The 24,286-nt window shown below is 44.2% G+C and overlaps 1 protein-coding gene across 1 annotated transcript in view; it reads left to right on the forward strand.

Annotated features, from left to right (window-relative positions):
* CFAP97 (cilia and flagella associated protein 97) overlaps positions 1-23,757 on the forward strand; it is a 41,818-nt gene extending 18,061 nt beyond the window's left edge. Inside the window, exons 4-6 of the mRNA XM_073642585.1 lie at positions 14,149-14,417; positions 20,404-20,566; positions 22,685-23,757. Of these exons, the coding sequence (XP_073498686.1) occupies positions 14,149-14,417; positions 20,404-20,566; positions 22,685-22,794 (542 nt within the window). The 3' untranslated portion in view covers positions 22,795-23,757. The remainder of the gene's footprint in view (positions 1-14,148; positions 14,418-20,403; positions 20,567-22,684) is intronic.
* Positions 23,758-24,286: the final 529 nt, after the last annotated feature.

Here is a 24,286-nt window from a genome sequence, read left to right on the forward strand (position 1 = left end):
GCATATGAGGAAAGACACATAGGGAATCTGAAAAACTAAACTACATTTCTAATTGGAGGTATTTGCTAATATTATTATTATTACACCTACTACATATTGGGATAGGATTCTGGAGATGGGAATACCCCTTTAATATTTGGTACAGAAACCTTTGTTGGCAATTACAGAGGTCAGATGTTTCCTGTAGTTCTTGACCAAGTTTGCACACACTGCAGCAGGGATTTTGGCCCACTCCTCCATACAGATCTTCTCCAGATCTTTCAGGTTTCGGGGCTGTCGCTGAGCAACATTGAGTGTCAGCTCCCTCCAAAGATTTTCTATTGGGTTCAAGTCTGGAGACTGACTAGGCCACTCCAGGACCTTGAAATACTTCTTACGAAGCCACTCCTTAGTTACCCTGGCTGTGTGTTTCGGGTCATTGTCATGCTGGAAGACCCATCCACGACCCATATTCATTGCTCTTGCTGAGGCCAAGGAGGTTGTTGGTCAAAATCTCGCAATATATGACCCCATCCATCCTCCCTTTAATACGGTGCAGTCGTCCTGTCCCCTTTGCAAAAAAGCACCCCCAAAGTATGATGTTTCCCCCACCATGCTTCAAGGTTGGGATGGTGTTTTTGGGGTTGTAATCATCCTCCTTCTTCCTTCAAACACGGCGAGTGAAGTTGATACCAAAAAGTTCTATTTTTGTCTCATCTGACCACATGACCTTCTCCCAATACATCCTCTTGATCATCCAGATGGTCATTGGCGAACTTCAAACGGGCCTGGACATGTGCTGGCATAAGCAGGGGAACCTTTGTGCCCTGCAGGATTTTAATCCATGACGGCATAGTGTGTTACTAACTGTAATGTTTGAGACTGTGATCCCAGTTCTCTTCAGGTCATTGACCAGGTCCTCGCATGTAGTTCTGGGCTGATTCCTCACTTTTCTCAGAATCATCCTTACCCCACGAGGTGAGATTTTGCATCGAGCCACAGACCAAGGAAGGTTGACAGTCATCTTGTGTTTCTTCCATTTTCTAATAATTGTACCAACAGTTGTTGCCTTCTCACCAAGCTGTTTGCCTATTGTCCTGTAGCCCATCCCAGCCTTGTGCAAGTCTACAATTTTGTCCCTGGTGTCCTTAGACAGCTCTTTGGTCTTGGCCATGGTGGAGAGGTTGTAGTAGGATTTGAGTGTGCTTACAGGTGTCTTTTATACAGGTAACAAGTTCACACAGGTGCAATTAATACAGGTAATGAGTGCAGAGTAGTAGGGCTTTTTAATGAAAAACCAACAGGTCTGTGAGAGGCCGAATTGTTGCTGGTCGGTAGGTGGTCGAATACTTATTTCATGCAATAAAATGCAATTTAATTATGTTAAAAAAAAAAAAAATCATACAATGTGATTTTTCTGGATATTTTTTTAAGATTCTGTCTCTCACAGTTGAAGTGTACCTACGATAAAAATGACAGACCTCTCCATTCTTTGTAGGTGGGAAAACTTGCAAAATCGGCAGTGTATCAAATGCTTATTTTCCCCACTGTAGCCCACCCCTCAGATAAATCCACATGCCTTATGGTGGCCATAGACGTTGCAGCGTAGTTTGTGAAATCCAGCAGGTGCGACCGTGCCAACTATCTTTCGTGTATGCATTAGTCCAATGGTTGTTGAAGGTGCAGGTGCCACTGTAGTGAGATGAAGGAGAAACCTCATTATCCAGGATTCCTAGACTGTTACGTTGTCTGTCTGGGTTCTGGAGCGTTACTGCAGGATAAAGGCACTAGTCACAGTACATTTTGTTTTTCATTTTCTTTCTTTATGATGCATGAAATGTAAAATCTAGTAAAATTTTCAGTATGCTATCAAAAAATATATTAAGACGAATATTGGAGCCTATTAATTTGCTCATTGATTTCTAGGAATAATCATTGTGGAAATGTATGATTGATCTGATGCCGAACTGGATCACGTTATCCCCCACCACCCCTCAGATATTGCAAAAATGCAAACCTGTATACTGTATATATTTGTTCCTTTTTTGTTTGTAGTTTAGTCTTTTCTATTATGTTATTGTGCTGGGAAATTCTGTGATGTAAAGAGGAAAGGCATAAAATCAAAGCTGCCTATAATCCATGATCCCACTTTTAGCTGCAGCTCCATAGTAACCGCACCAGGAATATTTATATATATAATAAAACTGCAGTTGCAAAAACACAGTGGGTCCATGTAGAATGTACTGCTGTTTTCTGCGCGGCTCCCTGCTGCCTTGTATAACCGTACAGCACATGTGAATTATAAAGCCATACTATGATCTGCTATTGTTTATCTTCATATTTTGGTACCATTCTGGCCTGAACTTGGAGAATGACTTTGTAGAAGTAGGTCGTGCGCTGATATCCCCCTGGAAATTGCAGGTTTTCAAAGTATGTGGTTTCTATCCCCTACCTCATCACTGCTGGGTATACCTTGTAATCTACTCTCCTGTGCTTCATAGTGGTGACATGACACCCACGCTGAAATTCTGCTAAACGCCCTCTATCTATTCTTTCTTCCAGCACCGCAACACCTTGGAGACGAAATGACCTGGTGCTTCTCAAAAAAGAGGCATCATTTTATGTAAATAGATGTACACTGTATGTCAGGCATATCACAGCCCGTGAAGGTCACACAGAACCACCTGCTGCGATCTTTATGTCGAACAGCTCTCTGCTGCCCCCTATCCTCCGGACAATTACACAATTGGCTGACGATTAACGGAGAAGGCCTCCACTAATGGGCCAGTTATCGGGAAACTGAGCATACGGTATATACACCTCCGATTGCAATGCATGGAATATGTACAGTGGGGAAAAAAAGTATTTAGTCAGCCACCAATTGTGCAAGTTCTCCCACTTAAAAAGATGAGAGAGGCCTGTAATTGACATCATAGGTAGACCTCAACTATGAGAGACAAAATAGGAAAACAAATCCTGAAAATCACATGGTCTGATTTGTTAAGAATTTTTGTTTCAAATTTTGGTGGAAAATAAGTATTTGGTCAATTACAAAAGTTCATCTCAATACTTTGTTATATATCCTTTGTTGGCAATGACAGAGGTCAAACGTTTTCTGTAAGTCTTCACAAGGTTGGCACACACTGTTGCTGGTGTGTTGGCCCATTCCTCCATGCAGATCTCCTCTAGAGCAGTGATGTTTTGGGGCCGTCGCTGGGCAACACGGACTTTCAACTCCCTCTAAAGGTTTTCTATAGAGTTTAGATCTGGAGACTGGCTAGGCCACTCCAGGACCTTTTGAAATACTTCTTACGAAGCCACTCGTTCGTACTGTGCTTGCGATCATTGTCCTGCTGAAAAACCCAGCCATGTTTCATCTTCAAAGCCCTTGCTGATGGAAGGAGGTTTGCACTCAAAATCTCACGATACATGGCTCCATTCATTCTTTCATGTACACGGATCAGTCGTCTTGGTCCCTTGGCGGAGAAACAGCGCCAAAGCATGATGTTGCCACCGTCATGCTTCACAGTAGGTATGGTGTTCTTTGGATGCAACTCAGCATTCTTTCTCCTCCAAACATGACGAGTTGTGTTTCTACCAAACAGTTCTACTTTGGTTTCATCTGACCATATGACATTCTCCCAATACTCTTCTGGATCATCCAAATGCTCTCTAGCAAACTTCAGATGGGCCCGGACATGTAATGGCTTAAGCAGGGGGACACGTCTGGCCAGGGCTGTGGAGTCGGTAAGCCAAACCTGTGACTCCGACTCCTCAATTTCCCTTACACTGACTCCAACTCAGACTCCCACATATATTGCTTATATTTAAGTGAAAAATTTATTGTAGTACAATGTGAACATCAGACATTTAATCATTTTTATGATACAATAATCAAGATATTTAGATAGAATATAATATATATTTATTGGAATACAACTTTCGAACACAAACTGTAATAAATTGTAAATATGTGATACACTATGTAATATCATATATATATATATATATATGCACATGCACTATGTACTGAACTATGTAAGTGGCAAAGAACAGTTTTCAACAAAAACATACTAAATAACATTTGTGCAGTCTATGAATTTGTTCTAAGAAATAGTATCGTCTCCATCAGATCCTCCTTCATAGATGACCTCAAATCTGACCTAATAATTTTAAGGCTACAGAACAACCTCTCTACACTAACTTGGGTTGGAGGCAAAGCCGTAACCACATGGACAACATCTCTAACAATTTCCGGGTATAAAGGAATTGCCTCATGCACAGTCATTTTTGATTAATGGTTGAATTTTTCTATTTCTTTGAGAGCAAGTGAAACATTTTGGTGAAATATGGTCAATCTGCTTGCTATAGGAGACGGAGTGAAATTTTTTTCCTTGCGGCAACGCTTTGCCTGCTCCATGTCGTCCAAATACTTGTCAAAGTCAAACTCCTCATCCGATGAGGATGAAGATATGGCAGCAGTAGCACTGTCAGGACCCAGGTCCTCTTGTGCCTGGCAGTCCTCCTGTAGGCGACTCATCCTAACTGCTACCTCAGTCAGAGCTTCTTTTCCTTTAGTAAGCTGTTGATCATCAAGCAGTATACGATGACTTGGGTCCACATAAACAGCTGCCAGAAAAATTTTATTTTCTAATATCTGTGTCTCTCTCCGTTTCATTGAAGCAGAAATGCCATCTGCGATTAAACCTCCTCTTTGTGACAGGCAAAATTGCAAGTTCTTCCACTCCCTTATGAAAATGCCAGGAGTTAAATCCTCAGCTTGTAATTTTTTAGTCACGGTAAATGGGTGATTAAGCAATTCCTTCAATTCAGCCACCTGTGTCCATTGACCTTCATTTAGGGTTACCTGAGGGTTCGCCATATCTATAAGAAACGGTTTTAGTTCAAGCAATCGATCAATCATTAAGTAAGTACTGCCCCACAGAGTGGCTTGATCGACAATTGCCCCTTTCCCAGCGCGTCTCTTCAAGATGGAATCAATTTTAGGGGTTCTGGCGGCAATAACCAATTTCCTCACTTTTCTAATCAGATTTCCAGCATGTCCCTCTTGCAGACTATCACTTATTGCCAGCTGCAGCGTGTGCACAACACAGTGCATGTGATGAATAGGAAAGTGTTTTGAAGCAGCTTCAACAAGATCATCTATTTCTAAAGTATAATTTTGCTGTTCTTCTGTTGTAATATCTGTTTGTTCCTCAGTTACATGAACAGCACTGTGGCCTTCCATCTCAAACATACTGAATCCTACATTTTCTTCTAGCTGTTGTTCATTACTCTCATTCATCAGTTTAATTGTACTTATCATGTTTGAAGCATTGTCCGTTACAATAGCAAGAACCTGTTCTTTTTTGAGATCTTAATCTTGCAGAACTTTTTCCACTCAAGCCCCCGTCACACTAAGCGAGATCGCTAGCGAGATCGCTGCTGAGTCACAAGTTTTGTGACGCAACAGCGACCTCAGTAGCGATCTCGCTACCTTTGACACTTAGCAGCGACCAAGCTCCTGCTGTGAGATCGCTGGTCGTGTCGGAATGGTCTGGACATTTGATTGTTGAGGTCCCGCTGGGTAGCATGCATCGGTGTGTTTGACACCTTAGCAACGACCTTGTTAACGACTCAGACACAGAAACACATAGGCGTGCATCGTTATACAGATCGTTACGGGTCGCTGCATCGTTGCTGCGTCGTTGGGAAGATCTGACTGTTTGACCTCTCACCAGCGACCACATAGCGACGCAGCAACGATCCCTGACAGGTCGTATCGTTGTCGGGATCGCTGCAGCATCGCTAAGTGTGACGGGGCCTTAAGGCCTGGAGAAACTGGCTGGTGTGATGAGCTTTAGTATCTTTTACTGCCAGTGTCTTGGTAACAATTTCTTTGTTGTCACAAACATATCGAACATTGATGGCAAAATAGTTCACTCTGTGACGTGTGCAGGCATCCATTTTAAGAAACATGACGCGTCTTTTGAGAGTCTTTTTAAAAATATTGCCCACAAACTGCATTGATCTACTGCACCCAATTTATTATATATTTTAGGAGTCGGAGTCGGTCCATTTTACACCGACTCCAACTCCGACTCCACCAAAATGAGTCCGACTCCACAGCCCTGCGTCTGGCACTGCAGGATCTGAGTCCCTGGCAGCATAGTGTGTTACTGATTGTAGCCTGTGTAACGTTGGTCCCAGCTCTCTGCAGGTCATTCACCCCTCGTGTGGTTCTGGGATTTTTGCTCACCATTCTTGAGATCATTTTGACCCCACGGGGTGAGATCTTGTGTGGAGCCCCAGATCGAGGGAGATTATCAGTGGTCTTGTATGTCTTCTATTTTTTAATTATTGCTCCCACAGTTGATTTCTTCACACCAAGCTGCTTGCTTATTGCAGATTCAGTCTTCCCAGCCTGGTGCAGGGCTACACTTTTGTTTCTCGTGTCCTTTGACAGCTCTTTGGTCTTCACCATAGTGGAGTTTGGAGTGTGACTGTTTGAGGTTGCGCACAGGTGTCTTTTATACTGATAACAAGTTCAAACAGGTGCCAGTACTACAGGTAATGAGTGGAGGACAGAGAAGCCTCTTAAAGACGAAGTTGCAGGTCTGTGAGAGACAGAAATCTTGCTTGTTTGTAATTGATCAAATACTTGAAAAAAAATGTCTTCCCAAATCAGACAATGTGATTTTCAGGATTTGTTTTCTCATTTTGTCTCTCATAGTTGAGGTGTACCTATGATGTCAATTACAAGCCTCTCTCATCTTTTTAAGTGGGAGAACTTGCACAATTGGTGGCTGACTAAATACTTTTTTTCCCCACTGTATGTACCCCCATACAATCACCGATAATCCCAGACTACTTGCTGCCACTACCAGTCGTGTTTTACAGGCTGACTGGAGGCCTGGTTTCTTGTAGCATTTGGCTTCAAGGCACGGTTTACAGAACAAAAGGAACAGAACTATTACATTTTATATTTAATTCAAAAGGAGGCAGTGTTTATAAAAAAAATATACAAAAGATTTTACACAGGGCAAAATAAAACAATAGAGCATATACAGTTGTATAAAATAAAAGGGATTAACAAAAGCACTTTCTACGCCACTCGCAGAGACGAGTCCACTTAGCTGAAGGAGAGCACGTCTTGAATACATGATGTGTATCTCTCCAGATTGTACCTGGATCATAATTCGTCTTAATCTTTTATGAATATCTGAGTTACATTCCCCCCCCCCATGATGACCTCACGTGGGTCGGATTGTGAGCTGTCCTCCGCCCTCCAGGATTTTATGAAAATTCCACTTATGCGATAATTCCGGATGATCGCAAAAGTTTTAGATCGACACCATATTTTTTATTGCGATTTTATTGTTACCTAGAAACCAAGCATGACATGGCTGTTGTCAGTTATCCTTACACTATTGATTTGTGGCTTATAGGCAGGGGTTACAGTTATGAGAAAATATGCGTCTTGTTCCCTAGTTCACCTGGGTGCTGAAAATGTATGTCTCATCAATATTGGATTTATACGAACTTCAATATTTTGTTTTGCAGATATTAAGCCTGCCAGAGATGTGTTTATGAAGGGAATGTACATCCTGCATGGACAAAGGCTATCTCTAAAAAGCGTTAGCTATTTATTTTAATCCTCTCAAAACTAAAAAAGCTTTTTCCTGTCTTAACTATTTGTCCAATTTGTAACTCTTTGTCTATACACAATATACATCTTCGTTCAGTCACCGAAGCACTGCTGGGGTACTTCTCTTCACAAAGGGGCTGCATGCATGTTAATCAGGATGGTTCTCTTCTTTGTCTCCAATCTATACATCGCAGTTTTACTAATTTCCCATATGTTAAACTGTGTAGTCTTATTATCAACAGAGGTTGGTAAATTGTAAGCTCTTGTTTCCGTACTGGAAATTGGTGTGAGGAAAAATGAGGAGGGGGGGGGCGAGTGACTTCAGAGATTTTTAATACTTTCTATGACACTGTATAACAGTATGAAAGAGGGAAGACATTTGCCCAAAATCTATTTACCCATTCCTCCAATTTAAAGTGCCAACATCTCAGTAACGTGCTGAACTAGGTGTAGGTGGAGGATCTGAGCCTTGCACCACTACTGGTCCCTAGACAAAGAGCAGCACCACTTGTTAAACTCTATGGCTACTTATGGTGTTCAGTGCAAATTCCGCAACAAAACATGTCAGACCCGACAGTAGTCCGAAACCAATGGATGCGAATTTGGGCTCTGCATTTTCATTCACATGCAATGGGAATTGTTCTGGACAATTATTGGTGCTGCTGTGGAAATAAGTATCTTGCTATTTACTACACGTGGAAATACTGAGGGTTGGTGCCATTGAATGACTAATCCTTGTGCGCATCAACTGCAGAAATTCAAGGGGCTGGCTTGCCGAATCTTGCTGCGATTTGTTTTATAAATATTCACCAAAGGTTTATTTCTGAAATGTTAGATTTTATAAATATAATTAAAAAATATTGGTAAGATCAAGCCCATTGATCAAAGTCACTGGCAAAGTACTGGAGGGGAGATAAGTATCATTGAGGTTGTTAACTACAGTGATATGAACCTAGGAAAATGCTCCAGCACACTAAGCCATGTTTAGGGCTTGGTTGAGTGAACAGCTGTAAAGTTGGTGGGAGGCTGTTCACCATATCTCCACCCCAGGGTGGAGTCCAGAGGATTAATACACAGCCTTCTGGCTCATTCAGTGTTGGGTGCGCCTGGAAGTGCTCCAGAGCTGTGTTTTGATAAGGAAAGCTGAACCTTTTGTTTATTCTTAAGCGAGTGGATCTCCGCAGCAACATGGACTGTGCCATACGTTCTGTTTAGTTTTCCCGTTCGGCCAGAAACGCCATATTTGTTTTTGCTAAAGCTGCACTGGTTTATGCAGTATCTTTAATAATCTAGTGGAAGATTTAAAGAGACAGCGTCTACCACAGCATATATAGGCATACAAGTATTTAAAATTTAAATACATTCACCCCTTTATGTCACCTTTCTTTTCCTATCATTCATGAGAAATTTTTTCATACAAATGAGGTATTAAGTGCTCCAGGCGTGACGGAGCACTTCTTGAGCCTCTGCCTCCCAAGGTTGTTTCCCTGCCTATCATCAGCCACTTCTGCTTGTTTGATAGCTCACTGCCTGTGTGACCTCAATCAAGCTAAAGAGGCCGGTGCTGGTTGGGGAAACAATGGATGCAGAAGCTCAGGAAGGGCTCTATCACGCACATAGCACTTATTGCCTCATTTGCACAGGAACTAAAATGCTAATTTAACAGGAATGCAGCAACAGATAGAAGATGTAAAGGTGTCAATGGATTTACATTTCAAAGGCCTGCAAGCCCAGATATGTGGTTTTGATGGGTTGGGGAGCAGGTGATCTCGCGAACAGATTCCTTTTAGGCTGTGTGCTCACTATGCGTTTTTCAATCTTTTTTGCCGCGGAATTTCCGCAGCGAAAACGCTTAAAAAACACTTGGTAATACGTGCCCCATGGTCCCCAATGATAATCCGCCAGTGCTATGCACATGCTGCGGAAATTTCCGCTGCCGATTATCATTTCGGAAAAATACGCAGTATGTCCATTCATTTTGCGGACACGCAGCGTAATTGCCGCCATTGACTTGCATTGAAACGCATTGACTCTCCTCCAGACCTGGGTACCATAGAACCTGTTAAAAAAAGAATTTAAAATAAAAAATAAAGATTATACTTACCTTCCGATGTCCCCCAGCCTCCTTAGTGATGCGTCCGGTCTCTTGTACGGCTTGCGGTGGTGTGAAGGACCTGCCATGACGTCATTTAGTCATGTGACAGGCCACTCGACCGCTGACGTCGGCGGTCGCGTGACCTGTCACATGACTCAATGACGTCATCGCAGGTCCTCCACACCACAGCGACCCATACAACAGACCGGACGCGGCGGAGAAAACACCGGGAGCCATCGGAAGGTAAGTATAATCTTTATTTTTCACCATTCTTATTCTTTTCTTTTAACTATTAGTTGGTCACACTATATAAATCCATGCCGGTTGCATGGATTTATATAGTGTGACCAAGTTGACAAGCACTTTCCAAGTGATGCTAAAATCGCTTGGAAAGCGCTTATCAACCCGCATGCGGAAATGCATGTGAAGAACGCTTGACAAACGCTTCTACCTGGCGGGAAAAAACGCATGTAAGATCCGCATGCGTTTTTCCTGCCAGGGAGAAGCGGAAAAAATATGCAGCATTTCTGCATCGTGGGCACATAGCCTTAAAAGGAAGTTTGAGTATTTTGCAAATTCACCAGACTGAGCTTTATCAGCTAATCCTGGTGCTTAGACAGGTCACTTGTAGCTCCTTCCACTTGCGTAGACTGGCGTCTGGTTGACCTAGAGAATCCCAACTTGTTAATTGCATATTAAACATTGAAACTTGATCTTGCCATTGAATAGTCACTCACAAAGAGTAAGATTTACTGGGAAAGGTGTATTGTTCTATCAGAACAGGAATGTAGAATTAGTAGGGGAATTTATAGCTATTCCAAGACACCATTGTTTTCGAAATAGCTCGTATATCTATGTAAAGTAAGGTCGGTGTTCTGACTCTGCTATTGAGATAGGTAAACCAGACTTTCTTCCTTGTCCTTTTATTGCGCTGTATTGGAGAATAACTAGCCATAACAGGTCATTTACATGCCGCAGAATTGTCTAGGACTCTTATCTTCTAAGTAATCACGTTATTGGGATCATTTATTTTCTGGCGCCTTAATGGAGCTCTGAAAGAAGAGCGTCTGGCATATAAATAAGATTCATCACAGCGGACTGAACACAGTGTTTCTACATTGCTAATGGAGCTTATGGCTGGCACATTGTAATCCTACTGAAAGCTTTGTGCATTTTTATTGCGGTGCAGGGATAGCTGAATATTAGGTTCAATTTACAGCGTCTTTTTGCTTGTTTCTATTTCTATCTCTCGGTTGAGATCAGAGCTTTGTGTTAGTTGTTTCATGGTATTGTATACACGTTCAATGCTGTTGATAAAGCCTTATGTGACAGCAGACTTATGAATCCCCCAGGGCACGCACTGTGCGCTGCAGGGATTTGCCGGTTTCAGACTTGGAACCAGAGGGTATGTACGAGCTTGTATTGAGCGAGGCTGTGCCCCCGTCTAGTGACACGGCCGACCAGTGCGCGTGGCCGACTAGAGGGCGCGACCTCGCTCAATACAAGTGTATGGAGTTTGAGGCTGCGCCCACTGGCCAGGAGTATGTATAACTCATACATATGCTCTAATCCCGGGTCTGAAACCGGCGAATCCCCACAGCGCACAGTGCGTGTGGTAGGTGGATTCATGAGTCTGCAGACACGCAGAGTGACTGCAGACTTATCGGTTTGGACCGGACAACCCCTTTAAAGGGAATCTGTCAGTAGGATCAACCCTCCTAAGCCGTCTATATGGGCATGTAGGTCATAGGAAGTTAATTAAAATGATACTTGATATTTATGAACTAATGCCTTATTCAAGAGAAATTCACATTTTCTTAATATGTAAATGAGCTTTATGACCAATGGGCCAGACACTGATCTGCATGAGGATCTGCCTCCAGAGCTTATTTTAAATGAAAGGGAGCATTACCAGTGTGACACATGTAATGGCTGACTTTGCTCTCATAATCACACACAGCTCTGCAGTGAGGTCAGAAATAACACAGTTCAGCAGAGCTGAATTTTGTCTCATTACAAACACATTTGCAGCAGCTGTTGTCCTCTTGGTGCTTCAGCTTCCATGTCACAGGCAGTACAACAGAGCTGACAGCATTGTGAGAGGACAAATGTATTTGTAATGAGACAAGGTTCAACTCTGCTGTACTGGAGGGTTGGTCCTACTGCCAAATTCCCTTTAAGGGGCAACTTAATCTGATGTGTGCAGCTTATACAGCACCGTTATATGAAAGCTGGCTAATATCTGTCATATATGTCACAACCCAATAATCATGAGATAAGTTAACATAGTGATCATGTTGCAGACATTATTTTTCTACTGGACTTGCCATTACGCCTTGACAATGTCAGACATCCCTCACAGTAGCGCAGTAGGTAAAGATCGTACTGTACTTTTAGAGTCACTATTAAAAATTCAATAACTTCTACATAGATCATTTATTACTGCTTCAGTGTGTAGAAATCTTTTCTGGAGACATATTCTTGATGCTTGCTCATCTGCTCCTAATGTTGCCAATAGTTATGGGGTGAGTCACGTATGGGATTATTTCTGTAAAATCGTGTTTGTTGTCATAGACACCATTGCTACGTTAGCACTAGCAGTTTATCTAAGCAACTAGTCGCTTTTGGGATTTTATCGCTCAGAGCATTTTGGGAGTCCTCATTAATAAAAATCTGGGTCATCGAGTTAGAACAAATCATTAGACCTATTGGTTTTGTAGAAGATTGGATGACCTCTAATATTTTTTGCTAAAGTGGCTGGTACTTGGTCATTCTAGACTTCTCCACAATAAATCTACCAAGTCCAAATCATAACATCAGTAGTCAGCTTTACCAATCAGGAGTTTGAGGATGAATCTGTGGCTGCCACCCTAGATTCCCCTAAACGCATAAGACAGAGGATGTCCCAGTTTCCAGCTTGCCCATGCGGCTCAGGATGTCCCAGTTTCCAGCTTGCCCATGCGGCTCAGGATGTCCCAGTTTCCAGCTTGCCCATGCGGCTCAGGATGTCCCAGTGTCCAGCTTGCCTATGCGTCTCAGGATGTCCCAGTTTCCAGCTTTCCCATGCTTCTCAGGATGTCCCAGTTTCTAGCTTGCCCATGCTTCTCAGGATGTCCCAGTGCCTGGCTTGCCCATGTGGCTCAGAATGTCCCAGTGCCCGGCTTGCCCATGCGAGTCAGAATGTCCCAGTTTCCAGCTTGCCCATGCTGCTCAGGATGTCCCAGTCTCCAGCTTGCCCATGCTGCTCAGGATGTCCCAGATTCCAGCTTGCCCATGCTGCTCAGGATGTCCCAGATTCCAGCTTGCCCATGCTGCTCAGGATGTTCCAGTTTTCAGCTTGCCCATGCTGCTCAGGATGTTCCAGTTTCCAGCTTGCCCATGCTGCTCAGGATGTCCCAGTTTCCAGCTTGCCCATGCTTCTCAGGATGTCCCAGTTTCCAGCTTGCCCATGCTTCTCAGGATGTCCCAGTTTCCACCTTGCCCATGCTTCTCAGGATGTCCCAGTTTCCACCTTGCCCATGCTTCTCAGGATGTCCCAGTTTCCAGCTTGCCCATGCTGCTCAGGATGTTCCAGTTTCCAGCTTGCCCATGCTGCTCAGGATGTTCCAGTTTCCAGCTTGCCCATGCTGCTCAGGATGTCCCAGTTTCCAGCTTGCCCATGCTTCTCAGGATGTTCCAGTTTCCAGCTTGCCCATGCTGCTCAGGATGTTCCAGTTTCCAGCTTGCCCATGCTTCTCAGGATGTTCCAGTTTCCAGCTTGCCCATGCTGCTCAGGATGTTCCAGTTTCCAGCTTGCCCATGCTTCTCAGGATGTCCCAGTTTCCACCTTGCCCATGCTTCTCAGGATGTCCCAGTTTCCACCTTGCCCATGCTGCTCAGGATGTTCCAGTTTCCAGCTTGCCCATGCTTCTCAGGATGTCCCAGTTTCCAGCTTGCCCATGCTGCTCAGGATGTCCCAGTTTCCTGCTTGCCCATGCTTCTCAGGATGTTCCAGTTTCCAGCTTGCCCATGCTGCTCAGGATGTTCCAGTTTCCAGCTTGCCCATGCTGCTCAGGATGTTCCAGTTTCCAGCTTGCCCATGCTGCTCAGGATGTCCCAGTTTCCAGCTTGCCCATGCTTCTCAGGATTTCCCAGTTTCCACCTTGCCCATGCTTCTCAGGATGTCCCAGTTTCCACCTTGCCCATGCTTCTCAGGATGTCCCAGTTTCCACCTTGCCCATGCTTCTCAGGATGTCCCAGTTTCCACCTTGCCCATACGGCTCAGCCAGTCTTTAAATGTTTGTAGCCTTACATTATGGCCGATTGTTATCCTGTGGATGCAACTAGCATTCACATATCATTTGCTAGGCATCTTTTCCTTGTAAGTATGTTACCTGTACTAATAGTTATCCAGCTCGTTTATATTCATGTTTGTATTTTTTTGCAGCATTTATGCATCTTGACAAGAAGGATCAGGAAAGGTTTTCTCTTGATAACACGTCAATTGGACACCAGAAGAACTTCTCTTTCACAAATGAAGAAGTGAGACAGATTGACCGGGAGAACCAGAGACTGCTCAAAGAACTGTCCAGACATGCCACCAAATCTAAAGGCAAGAGCTTAACTCCTAAGAAACTGAACACAACCCCGTCCCGACTGTACCACAGTGCCCTGAACCGGCAAAAGGAACAGCAACGCATCGAAAGGGAAAACCTGGTAAGAACTGTGCATAATTTGCTTTCTCATTGCACCATCCAGGTAGTGTAATTGTACCTATCTAATGGGTCCATTCACAGTAGTGCAGTAATATCAGCTCATTGGCCTGTGCTGTCTACATCAGCAGGGCTGCTGAACTCAGTGATCGGCTGCAGCACACTCAATGTGATGTCACTGCTGCAGCCAATCACTGAAGATGGGAGCAGTGATGAGAGGCAGGACTGGAGCCAGAGGGTGGAGGGCATTTGAGTAATTATTATTGCGTTCTTTGCTCCCCTTAGACTTTACAGCAATAATCTTTGATAAAAGACAACCCCTTTAAGCCATGTAAGTTGTGAGCGGACTTGTTTGTCCAGCACATCCCACAGATGCTCCATGGGGTAGATGTATTAGGAATTTGAAGACTATGGCATCATCTTGCACTTGTCATGTTCCTCAAACCATTCCTGAACTATTTGGCAGTGTAGCAGAGACCATTATCCTGTTGTTACAGGCCGCTGCCATTAGGAAATACCGTGGCCATTAAAGCAGGTTTGTCACCAGATTCCACAATACAAACTGCTTACATTAACTAGATTTCTTAGACCTGACGAGGCTGGTGATCCTTCTGAAAATCCATGTCAGAATGGTTGTGTAATCCTCAAATTAAAATGAACATTTTATGAGTCCAGTAGATTCAAGAATTTTCAGAGTAACTGCACCAGCCTAGTCAGGACCTATGTAATCTATCAATTGTACTTTGATACATGGTTACAGGTCTGCTGTAGGGGATGCACTTGATCTGCATTAATGGTTAGGTGGTATATGTGAAAGTAACATCCCACATGAATCCTGGGACCCAAGGTTTCCTGCAGAACATTGCCCAGGGCATCACACCGCCGCTGCAGACTTGCCTTCTTTCCATAGCATCTTTGCAAGTGACACACGCGGCCGTCCACATGATATGAATGATGCTTACTTTTACAAATCCACCTACTTGCATTGCTTTTTGGTCCAATTCTGAGGCTTATGTTACTTTTGTAGAGGCCTTCAGTGGTGGACGGAGATGAGCATGGGAACTGACCGGTCTGCCGCTGCGCATCCACATGTGCAGCAAGCGCCAATCGTCTGTGTGCTCGGACACCTTTCTCTGGTCGCTAGCACTTTTTGCAGTGACTCGGTGGTTAACGCTTTAGTCTTGTGATCCTGGTATTCTGGGTTTGAATCTGACCAACAACAACATCTGCCAATGTAGACTGCACGAGCCACTGAGCACAGTGATTGGCTGCAGCGCTCTGGACATGACGTCACCACTGCAGCTGATAACCAACACCAGAATAGCGGTGGAAACACAAGGAGGGCCAGTAAATGCTGTTTCTATCATATCTTAACACGGACAAGGCAATGGCATGCAGAAGGCTGTGACTGGAAAGCCCCTTTAAAAGGCCAAGCAGTCTTGGTTGGCCGTCTCCCCTAGGCGTGAATGTAGAAGGCGGCACACCCTCCCGATATGTGAATACATGTGGCTGCTGCTGGCCGCTTTGCCTGGTGGGACTGAGGACATGACATTAATGTTCCAAAAGGAAGATCCGAATACCTGAGCACCTGTGCTAATTTACCTGATATTTGTCATATCGAGTATTGTCTATATAATGCTTTAACTTAAAATACAGAGGTGTAATGCGCTGTCCTGTAAGCAATGTAATAATCAGAGCTTGACATATTGTAATAAATAGTATGCCCAGTAGGGGGCAGCAGAGTATCAGCCACTATTGCCTTAGCTGCCCCTTACATAATGTGTCACACATGTCTATGTAATGGAAAGAATTTGGTGTCGGCTATACAAGGCACAGTCGTCTTTTGAAACGCAATTAATAAGAGTAACCGATGGGTTGAAATATTTTGGCTTTTTTTTTAGGCTTTAAATATTAGGGGCAATATATATCAAGGCAATTGCACTATATGTGACGTATTGGCGCATACACTGCTGGGTACCCGGCCTATCAATGTGCCCATACTGCAGATTATTGGGGGACAATGTTATGTTTTCTGGGCTCCATGTGTATAGTCATATGCTGCAGCAGGAAGGATATTAAGGCCAGGGGCAGAGAACCACAGAGACACAATTCTGTTTCTATCGGTCACGTGTCTGGGGGTCTTAATTCTTAAATAATACTGACGCAAGTTCTGGGCTTTTCTCTATGATGTGGAAGGACGCACACGTCTGTGACGGCCACAACAGCCTTTAGAAAGTGACATTTAAGAAGGATGAGTGTCATATAAATAAGTTGGAACAGGTGGCCCCCAGCTGTCCTATGTGCCGGCTGTCCGAGGCCACGGTGCTGCAATGAATGTGTATCTCCAGCTCCTCATACACATGAGCTGGATGGATCCTGGGCTCACGGCGTTCTATTTATTTATTTTACTCCCTTATATAGCGCCATTAATTCCACAGCGCTTCAAAGACAATATCAGCACTGTCCTCATTGGGGCTCACAATCTATATTCCCTATCAGTATGTATTTGTAGTGTGGGAGAACATACAAACTCCTTGCAGATGTTGTTCCCCAGTTATTCATCAATGCAGGGATGTCAAACTCGAACACACAGAGGGCCAAAATGAAAAACTTTTTCAAAAACGGGCCAACCAGTATAATGGGCCCCACATAGTCCTCCATACAGTATAATGGGCCCCACATAGTCCTCCATACAGTATAATGGGCCCCACATAGTCCTCCATACAGAATAATGGGGCCCAACATAGTCCTCCACACAGAATAATGGGCCCCACATAGTCTTCCATACAGCATAATGGGCCCCACATAGTCCTCCATACAGTATAATGGCCCCACATAGTCCTCCATATAGTATAATGGGACCCACATAGTCCTCCATACAGTATAATGGGCCCCACATAGTCCTCCATACAGTATAATGGGACCCACCTAGTCCTCCATACAGTATAATGGGACCCACATAGTCCTCCATACAGTATAATGGGCCCCACATAGTCCTCCATACAGTATAATGGGCCCCACATAGTCCTCCATACAGTATAATGGGCCCCACATAGTCCTCCATACAGAATAATGGGCCCCACATAGTCCTCCTTACAGAATAATGGGCCCCACATAGTCCTCCATACAGAATAATGGGCCCCACATAGTCCTCCATCTATATATATAATCGTCTTATCCCGTCTGTCTGTCTGTCCAGGAAATCCCGCGTCGCTCATTGGTCCGGCAGCGGCCAATCAGCGACGCGGGATTTCAGAAAAAAGATGGCGGCCGTTAGCGGCTCATCTGCAGGACGGAGATGCAGCCGGGAGATGACCGGTGCAAGGCGATCATCTCCCGGCCGATAGCAGCAGAAGGACCTCGACCGCCGGGTCGTGATACTTCTGCTGCGAGCAGTCGCTCATCTCCCGGCTTCTCGCAGCGGAAGTAGCCGCACAGGCAGCGGCGCTGACATCCATGCGGCTAGGGTGTCAAGGGAGGACCGGGGAGCTGCGCTGAGGGTCTGGATACTTCTGCTGCGAGTAGTCGCTCATCTCCCGGCTTCTCGCAGCGGAAGTAGCCGCACAGGCAGCGGCGCTCCCCGGTCCTCACTAATACGATTCCGCTCCCCGGTCCTCACCAATACGATTCGCTGATTGGTTGCGCTCTCCGGCCTCGACCAATCGTTGATCTTGGCTCAAAAGTTAAACACCGCTGTGCTGATTGGTCGCGGCCGCTGCCCGCGACCAATCACCAATTTGGGCGCCACATTTAAATCGCTGCCCGCGACCAATCAGCGATTTTGGCGCCACATTTAAACACTGCTGTGATGATTGGTCGCGGAAGCTGCCCGCGACCAATCAGCGAGATTGGCGCCGAATTTAAACAACGCTCTACTGATTGGTCGAGGCCGCCGGCTGTGACCAATCAGCGATATAGTCTCCAAATTTAAACACCGCTTTGCTGATTGGTCGCGGCCGGCAACCGCGACCAATCAGCGATTTTGGGGCCAAATTTAAACCACGCTCTGCTAATTGGTCGCGGATGCCGGCCGCGACTAATCAGCAGTATTGGCGCCAAATTTAAACCCCGCTCTGCTGATTGGTCGCGGCCGGCAACCGAGACCAATCAGCGATTTGGGCGGCAAATTTAAACTCGCTCTCCAGTACTCAGTAACACGGTTCGCTGATTGGTCGCGCACAGCCGGACACGATCAATCAGCGACTGCCGCAGCACGTCCGCGAATTGGCGCCGGATTTTAAACACTGAGGCCACCGTCGGGAGATCAGCAGCGACGCAGCCGAGAGATGAGCGGTGCCAGCCGCTCATCTCCTGGCTGCACGCAGCACAAGTACCCTGACTGGCGGCCTCGCTCCCCGGTCCTCCCTTCACACTTGCCGCTGATCTTCCGACGGTAGCCGCATGGAAGTCAGTGGCGATGCAGCCGGGAGATGACCGGCGCTAGCCGTTCATCTCCCGGCTACTCACACCGAAAGTACCCGCACATCAACGCCACTCCCCGTTCTCAGTAACACCGGTCGCTGATTGGCCGCAGCCACCGCCCGCAACCAATCAGCGATTGTGGCGCCAAATATAAACACCGCTCTGCTGATTGATCTCGGTTGCCAGCTGCGACCAATCAGCGATATGAGCGCCAAATTTAAACCCCGCTCTGCTGATTGGTCTCGGTTACCGACCGCGACTAATCAGCATTATTGGCGCCAAATTTAAACCCCGCTCTGCTGATTGGTCGCGACCGCCGGCCGCCACCAATCAGCGATTTTGGCGCCAAATTTAAACCCCGCTCTGCTGATTGGTCGTGGTTGCCGGCCGTGAATAATCAGCATTGTTGGCGCCAAATTGCTGGCCGCAACTAATCAGCATTATTGCCGCCAAATTTAAACACCACTCTGCTGAATGGTCCCGGCCGCAACCAATCAGCATTATTGGCGCCAAATTTAAACCCCGCTCTGCTGATTAGTCGCGACCGCCGGCTGTGACCAATCAGCGATATAGTCTCCTAATTTAAACACCGCTTTGCTGATTGGTCGCGGCCGGCAGCCGCGACCAATCAGCTATTTTGGCGCCAAATTTAAACACGCTCTCCAGTCCTCACTAACACGGCTTGCTGATTGGTCGCGGCCGCCGCCTGCGTCCAATCACCGATATTGCCGCCAAATTTAAACACCGCTTTGTTGATTGGTCGCGGTTGCCGCCCGCAACCAATCAGCGATTTTGGCGCCAAATATAAACACCGCTCTGCTGATTGCGCCCGGTCTGCCGCATACATATTCTAGAATACCCGATGCGTTAGAATCGGGCCACCATCTAGTACAGAATAATGGGTCTACATAGGGGTGATGGTTCTGGTGTCACGGGTCAAAAATAATCACCCTGCGGGCCAGAGTTTGACATGTATGCATTAATGGATCAGATTTGGGACATCATGCGAAAGTGCAGGACAAGAAGCCTTATGGGCCCCTATGCAATTGGAATTTGCCAGAAGGGTGGCCTGTTAGTCTTCTCTGGGCCGTTATGTGTCTTCAGTGTATAGAAAAGTGTAGTTACTATGTAGAGGAACACAGTATAAGAACTTGGGGATGACTTCCATTGAAAGTAAAAGTCTAAACATCCTGTAAAACATACACAAAGGATGTCAGATTAGGCCTTGTAGTGCACCCCGTCCACCATTAAAACCATGTAAAAACATGAAGCCATGTAACTGCTGCTCCTCTTTCGACACTTTTCTGGTACAGATCATGCCATGGAGAAAGGTTTTGTCTCCGTCATATATCTGCCTCCCAGCCCGTTCACTTTCATTTTTAGCAAAAGAACAAGATCTTTGAATTTTACTTTTTGGCACACTTACTTTTGGATTTTCTCTTGTGTTTGTTCACATTCTAGTGTTTTGTAGAGTAAGATCACTTGTGTTTTTTTTTAATTTCCCGGACTACTCAAGTGTATATACTATCTCCTTATTTGTCACGTCTGATGAGGTTTTTGTGTCACAGGCCTTTCTGAAGAGATTAGAATCGGTAAAGCCCACCGTTGGTATGACCCGCTCTGAGCAGCTGATGGACTACCAACGTCAAGCAGGATACTTGAGCTCAACAGCAACATCCCCGAGACCTGGAAAGGCTTCTGTGAGCCGCCTCAGCCATGCTTCTTCATCAGGCAAGTACTTTGTGCTGTGTGTGTTATTTATCTCCTTAACACAAAATGACGTAACTGTGTGTCTGTGCTGGGATCTACATTAGTGTAGGAGGCTCAGGAGCTGAGCTCCCCCCCACATTCGATAGTTGCCAGCTATGTTACATACCCATCATCTGTCTCTAACAGCAGTGACCGGAGCTCTGCTCCGATTGCTTCTGTCAAACCATTTTAAATGATGCTGTTTGTCTCTCGGCAGCTTTAAATGGAGCACCCATTGGCTGCCCGTGATCTGATTGCAGGACAATGATTAGTTACCATGGAGGCTTGCTGAAGGCCCCATCTCTGTCACCGCGGTACTCCAGTGAAGCTCGGCCACAGACTGACCTTCATATCAGATACAGTGTATAGTATAAGCCACCCGTCGAAAAGTGTATGTGTATATATACAGTACAGACCAAAAGTTTGGACACACATTCTCATTTAAAGATTTTTCTGTATTTTCATGACTATGAAAATTGTACGTTCACACTGAAGGCATCAAAACTATGAATTAACACATGTGGAATTATATACTTAACAAAAAAGTGTGAAACTACTGAAAATATGTCTTATATTCTAGGTTCTTCAAAGTAGCCACCTTTTGCTTTGATGACTGCTTTGCACACTCTTGGCATTCTCTTGATGAGCTTCAAGAGGTAGTCATCGGAAATGGTCTTCCAACAATCTTGAAGGAGTTCCCAGAGATGCTTAGCACTTGTTGGCCCTTTTGCCTTCACTCTGCGGTCCAGCTCACCCCAAACCATCTCGATTGGGTTTATACACACACACAGGGTGGTCCAAAAGTAGGTGGACAGAAAGTGTAATAAGGTTATGAAGGGAGAGATTTATCCAGTAATTTTAGATAACATTATGTGGAGTGATGAAGCTTCTTTCAAATTATCCGGCCATATTAACAGACATTATTGTATTTACCGGTATAATGAGAAAATTCATTTAACATTAGAGCAACAACTATATATATATAATCTCTGCTTTATAAAAGTCCTGTGTATAAAAATTTTAAATGTATTCATCCTTCATCCTTGCAGTAAAGAGAAAGAAAATCAAAACTCTGGAATTGTGGGTTTTTTTTATATTGTTATGGTTTTTTTTATCTCCATATCTGCATAAAAAAAAATCAAAGTGGTATCAAAGCCTTCAGCTCGCAGTGCAAAAAAAAGATACACAAACTAAATGATTTTTATTTAGAGACTGTTTAATATTTTTTCACTTCTTAAAGCGTAAACGTCATTTTTTACATTTTTATCTCGTAAATCACTAGTACACATAAAAATAAGCAGCTTTTTAATATATATTATCAGAGAAATCTGCTTCTTTCTCTCCCAAAACTGATCAGTCATTATATCAAAATTCTCAATTTTGGGGGAAAAATCTGTATTCAGAGAAGACAGACGTCTCCATTACTGAGATAGGAGATAGTAGTTGTTACTGATGCAATTTTATGCTGATGGGAGGAGCTCTTTCTGAGGGTGGTATTATCATGTAAAGAACTACACTTCCCATAATTCCTCTCACAGACATTAATACTAAATACCATTTTGGTACTATGTGACAGCTACACTGTTCTGATACTTACTGGACACTGCCCAGCCGTGTGGTGCCCATTGGCAGGACATATTGGCCCCGATTCATCAAAGCAATTTCATCAGGATTCTGCCGTCAATTTATTTTACAAGTCATAATTTTTGCGCAACAGAGTTGGCCAAAAATGTTGCGGCTTTTGCCGTTTTCACGACAGCTTTTCCCAGTTCCACCAAAATCAACACTGTGGGTGTCTGATGCCACAGCTTGTCTAATTCATGAGCTGTGGTGTTCCTTATGCCAGAAATCTTACTCCAGTCATAGATTGGAGTAAAATTTCTAATGTGGCGCACACCACTATTCATCCTCTCCTTATTCATTAAGAGGTGTGCGCCTCTTAATGAATCGGTAGCGTCTGACTCCAATACGCCCCCTCATCAAGACCGGTGTGAACATCGGCAGTCTTGATGAATCGGGGCCTTTATGTTCAGTTTATCATTAGGACATTTACTTTCTACGCACTTATTTTGATAAGAATATTTATTTTTTTATTTTAAGGTGGCATCTCTCGCGTGTCAAGCGCCAGCAGTCGAAGTAGCCGCATGGGAAGCAGCGCAGCTCTACTCAGACCCACAAAGCCCAGCAATGTCCGGGCTGCTTGGATGTGACGACACAACCAGGAATTTTCTTACCGTGTTATAATTCCTTAATTAAATTATTTTGTAAATGAAGCTTCCTGCTGCTATGGTGACATTCCTTGTCCTAATGAGTGACCAGTATGATGTGGTGTACGGTTCATACATATATATATATTGTTTTTATACAAATATTTTGATAAAATAAGTATATTATTCCAGAATGCACTTACTGGGCAGCCGCTACATTGGTGCTTGTTGACTTCTTGATTACATTGTGTTTCTCTTAATTGTACATAGGAGGTCTTGTATCCGTCTGCTACATTCATGTGGGTTTTTCTTCATATTGTAATGGTCTCTGATTGAACTAATTGATTGTATTATTATCTATTGTTGTATATGTAGCTTCTTTTCTACTCTTTGTATAATGAATTGTTTTCCTAGAAATCTTTAATTTTGAGACCACCTGTATGTGAGTTGGAAGGTATCAGCTAAATCTAATTGTGCCACATCAGGCGTCTCTCTATGAAAGGTCATCCTGTGGCAGCAGCAACAGAGTTGAGTGGCTTAGTTTAATGATAGAAGGGTTTTTACTTTTTGCGAGGACTCGTGTCTGTAAACGTGTGATTCTTGCCTCCTTCACCCACGCACAGTGACTGGCATTGTTGGCAGTATAAGCAGGACCTTAAGTGCTTCCAGGTCTCATAAACCCCCTTTCTACATAAGTCTAGAACAAGTAACAGGAAAGTATATATCCCTGACCCCTTCATCATCTCTGCCACCACATAGACTAGCTTGGGAGACTTAAAGGGGGTTTCTCATCTCCAAGACCCTATCCCAATATGTAGTGTGTAATAATAATAATAATATTAGCAAATACCTCCACTTAGAAATGTAGTATAGTTCTTCTGATTAGCTATGTTGCTTACCCCATGTGCAGGGCATTGCAGTAGCTTAGGTATCCATGGTTACAACCACTCATACATTGACAGACAGCTTTTAGTGGTCATAATCACAAATACCTAAGCTACTGCAATGCACTGCACATGGAGTAAGCGACATAGCTAATCAGTAAAAGTATACTACATTTCTATGTTGCTTACCCCATTTGCAGGGCATTGCAGTAGCTTATGTATTTGTGATTATGACCATTAAAAGCTGTTTAAGTGTCACTATATGAGTGGTCGCAACCATGGATACCTAAGCTACTGCAATGCCCTACATGAGGTAAGCGACATAGAAATTTAGTATAGTTCTTCTGATTCACTAATTGGAGGTATTTGCTAATGTTATTATTATTACACCTACTACATAATGGGATAGGATCTTAGAGATGGGAATACCCCTTTAATTGTAGGGTACGTTCACATGTTGTGTCTTTGCAGCGTTTTTTTTTTTTCTGCAGCCAAAACTTTCCCCTTAAGCAGTAAAGACATTGTGTATAAAACGCAGCTATTTGCTGCGCCGTTTTTTTGTGCGTATTCCACATGTGATTTGAGTACAGTACATTTTAATAATTAGTTTT

The sequence above is a fragment of the Phyllobates terribilis genome, unplaced genomic scaffold, assembly GCF_046119375.1.
Source record: "Phyllobates terribilis strain yellow unplaced genomic scaffold, ASM4611937v1 Scaffold_1__5_contigs__length_1240528914, whole genome shotgun sequence".
NCBI classification, from domain to species: Eukaryota; Metazoa; Chordata; class Amphibia; order Anura; family Dendrobatidae; genus Phyllobates; species Phyllobates terribilis.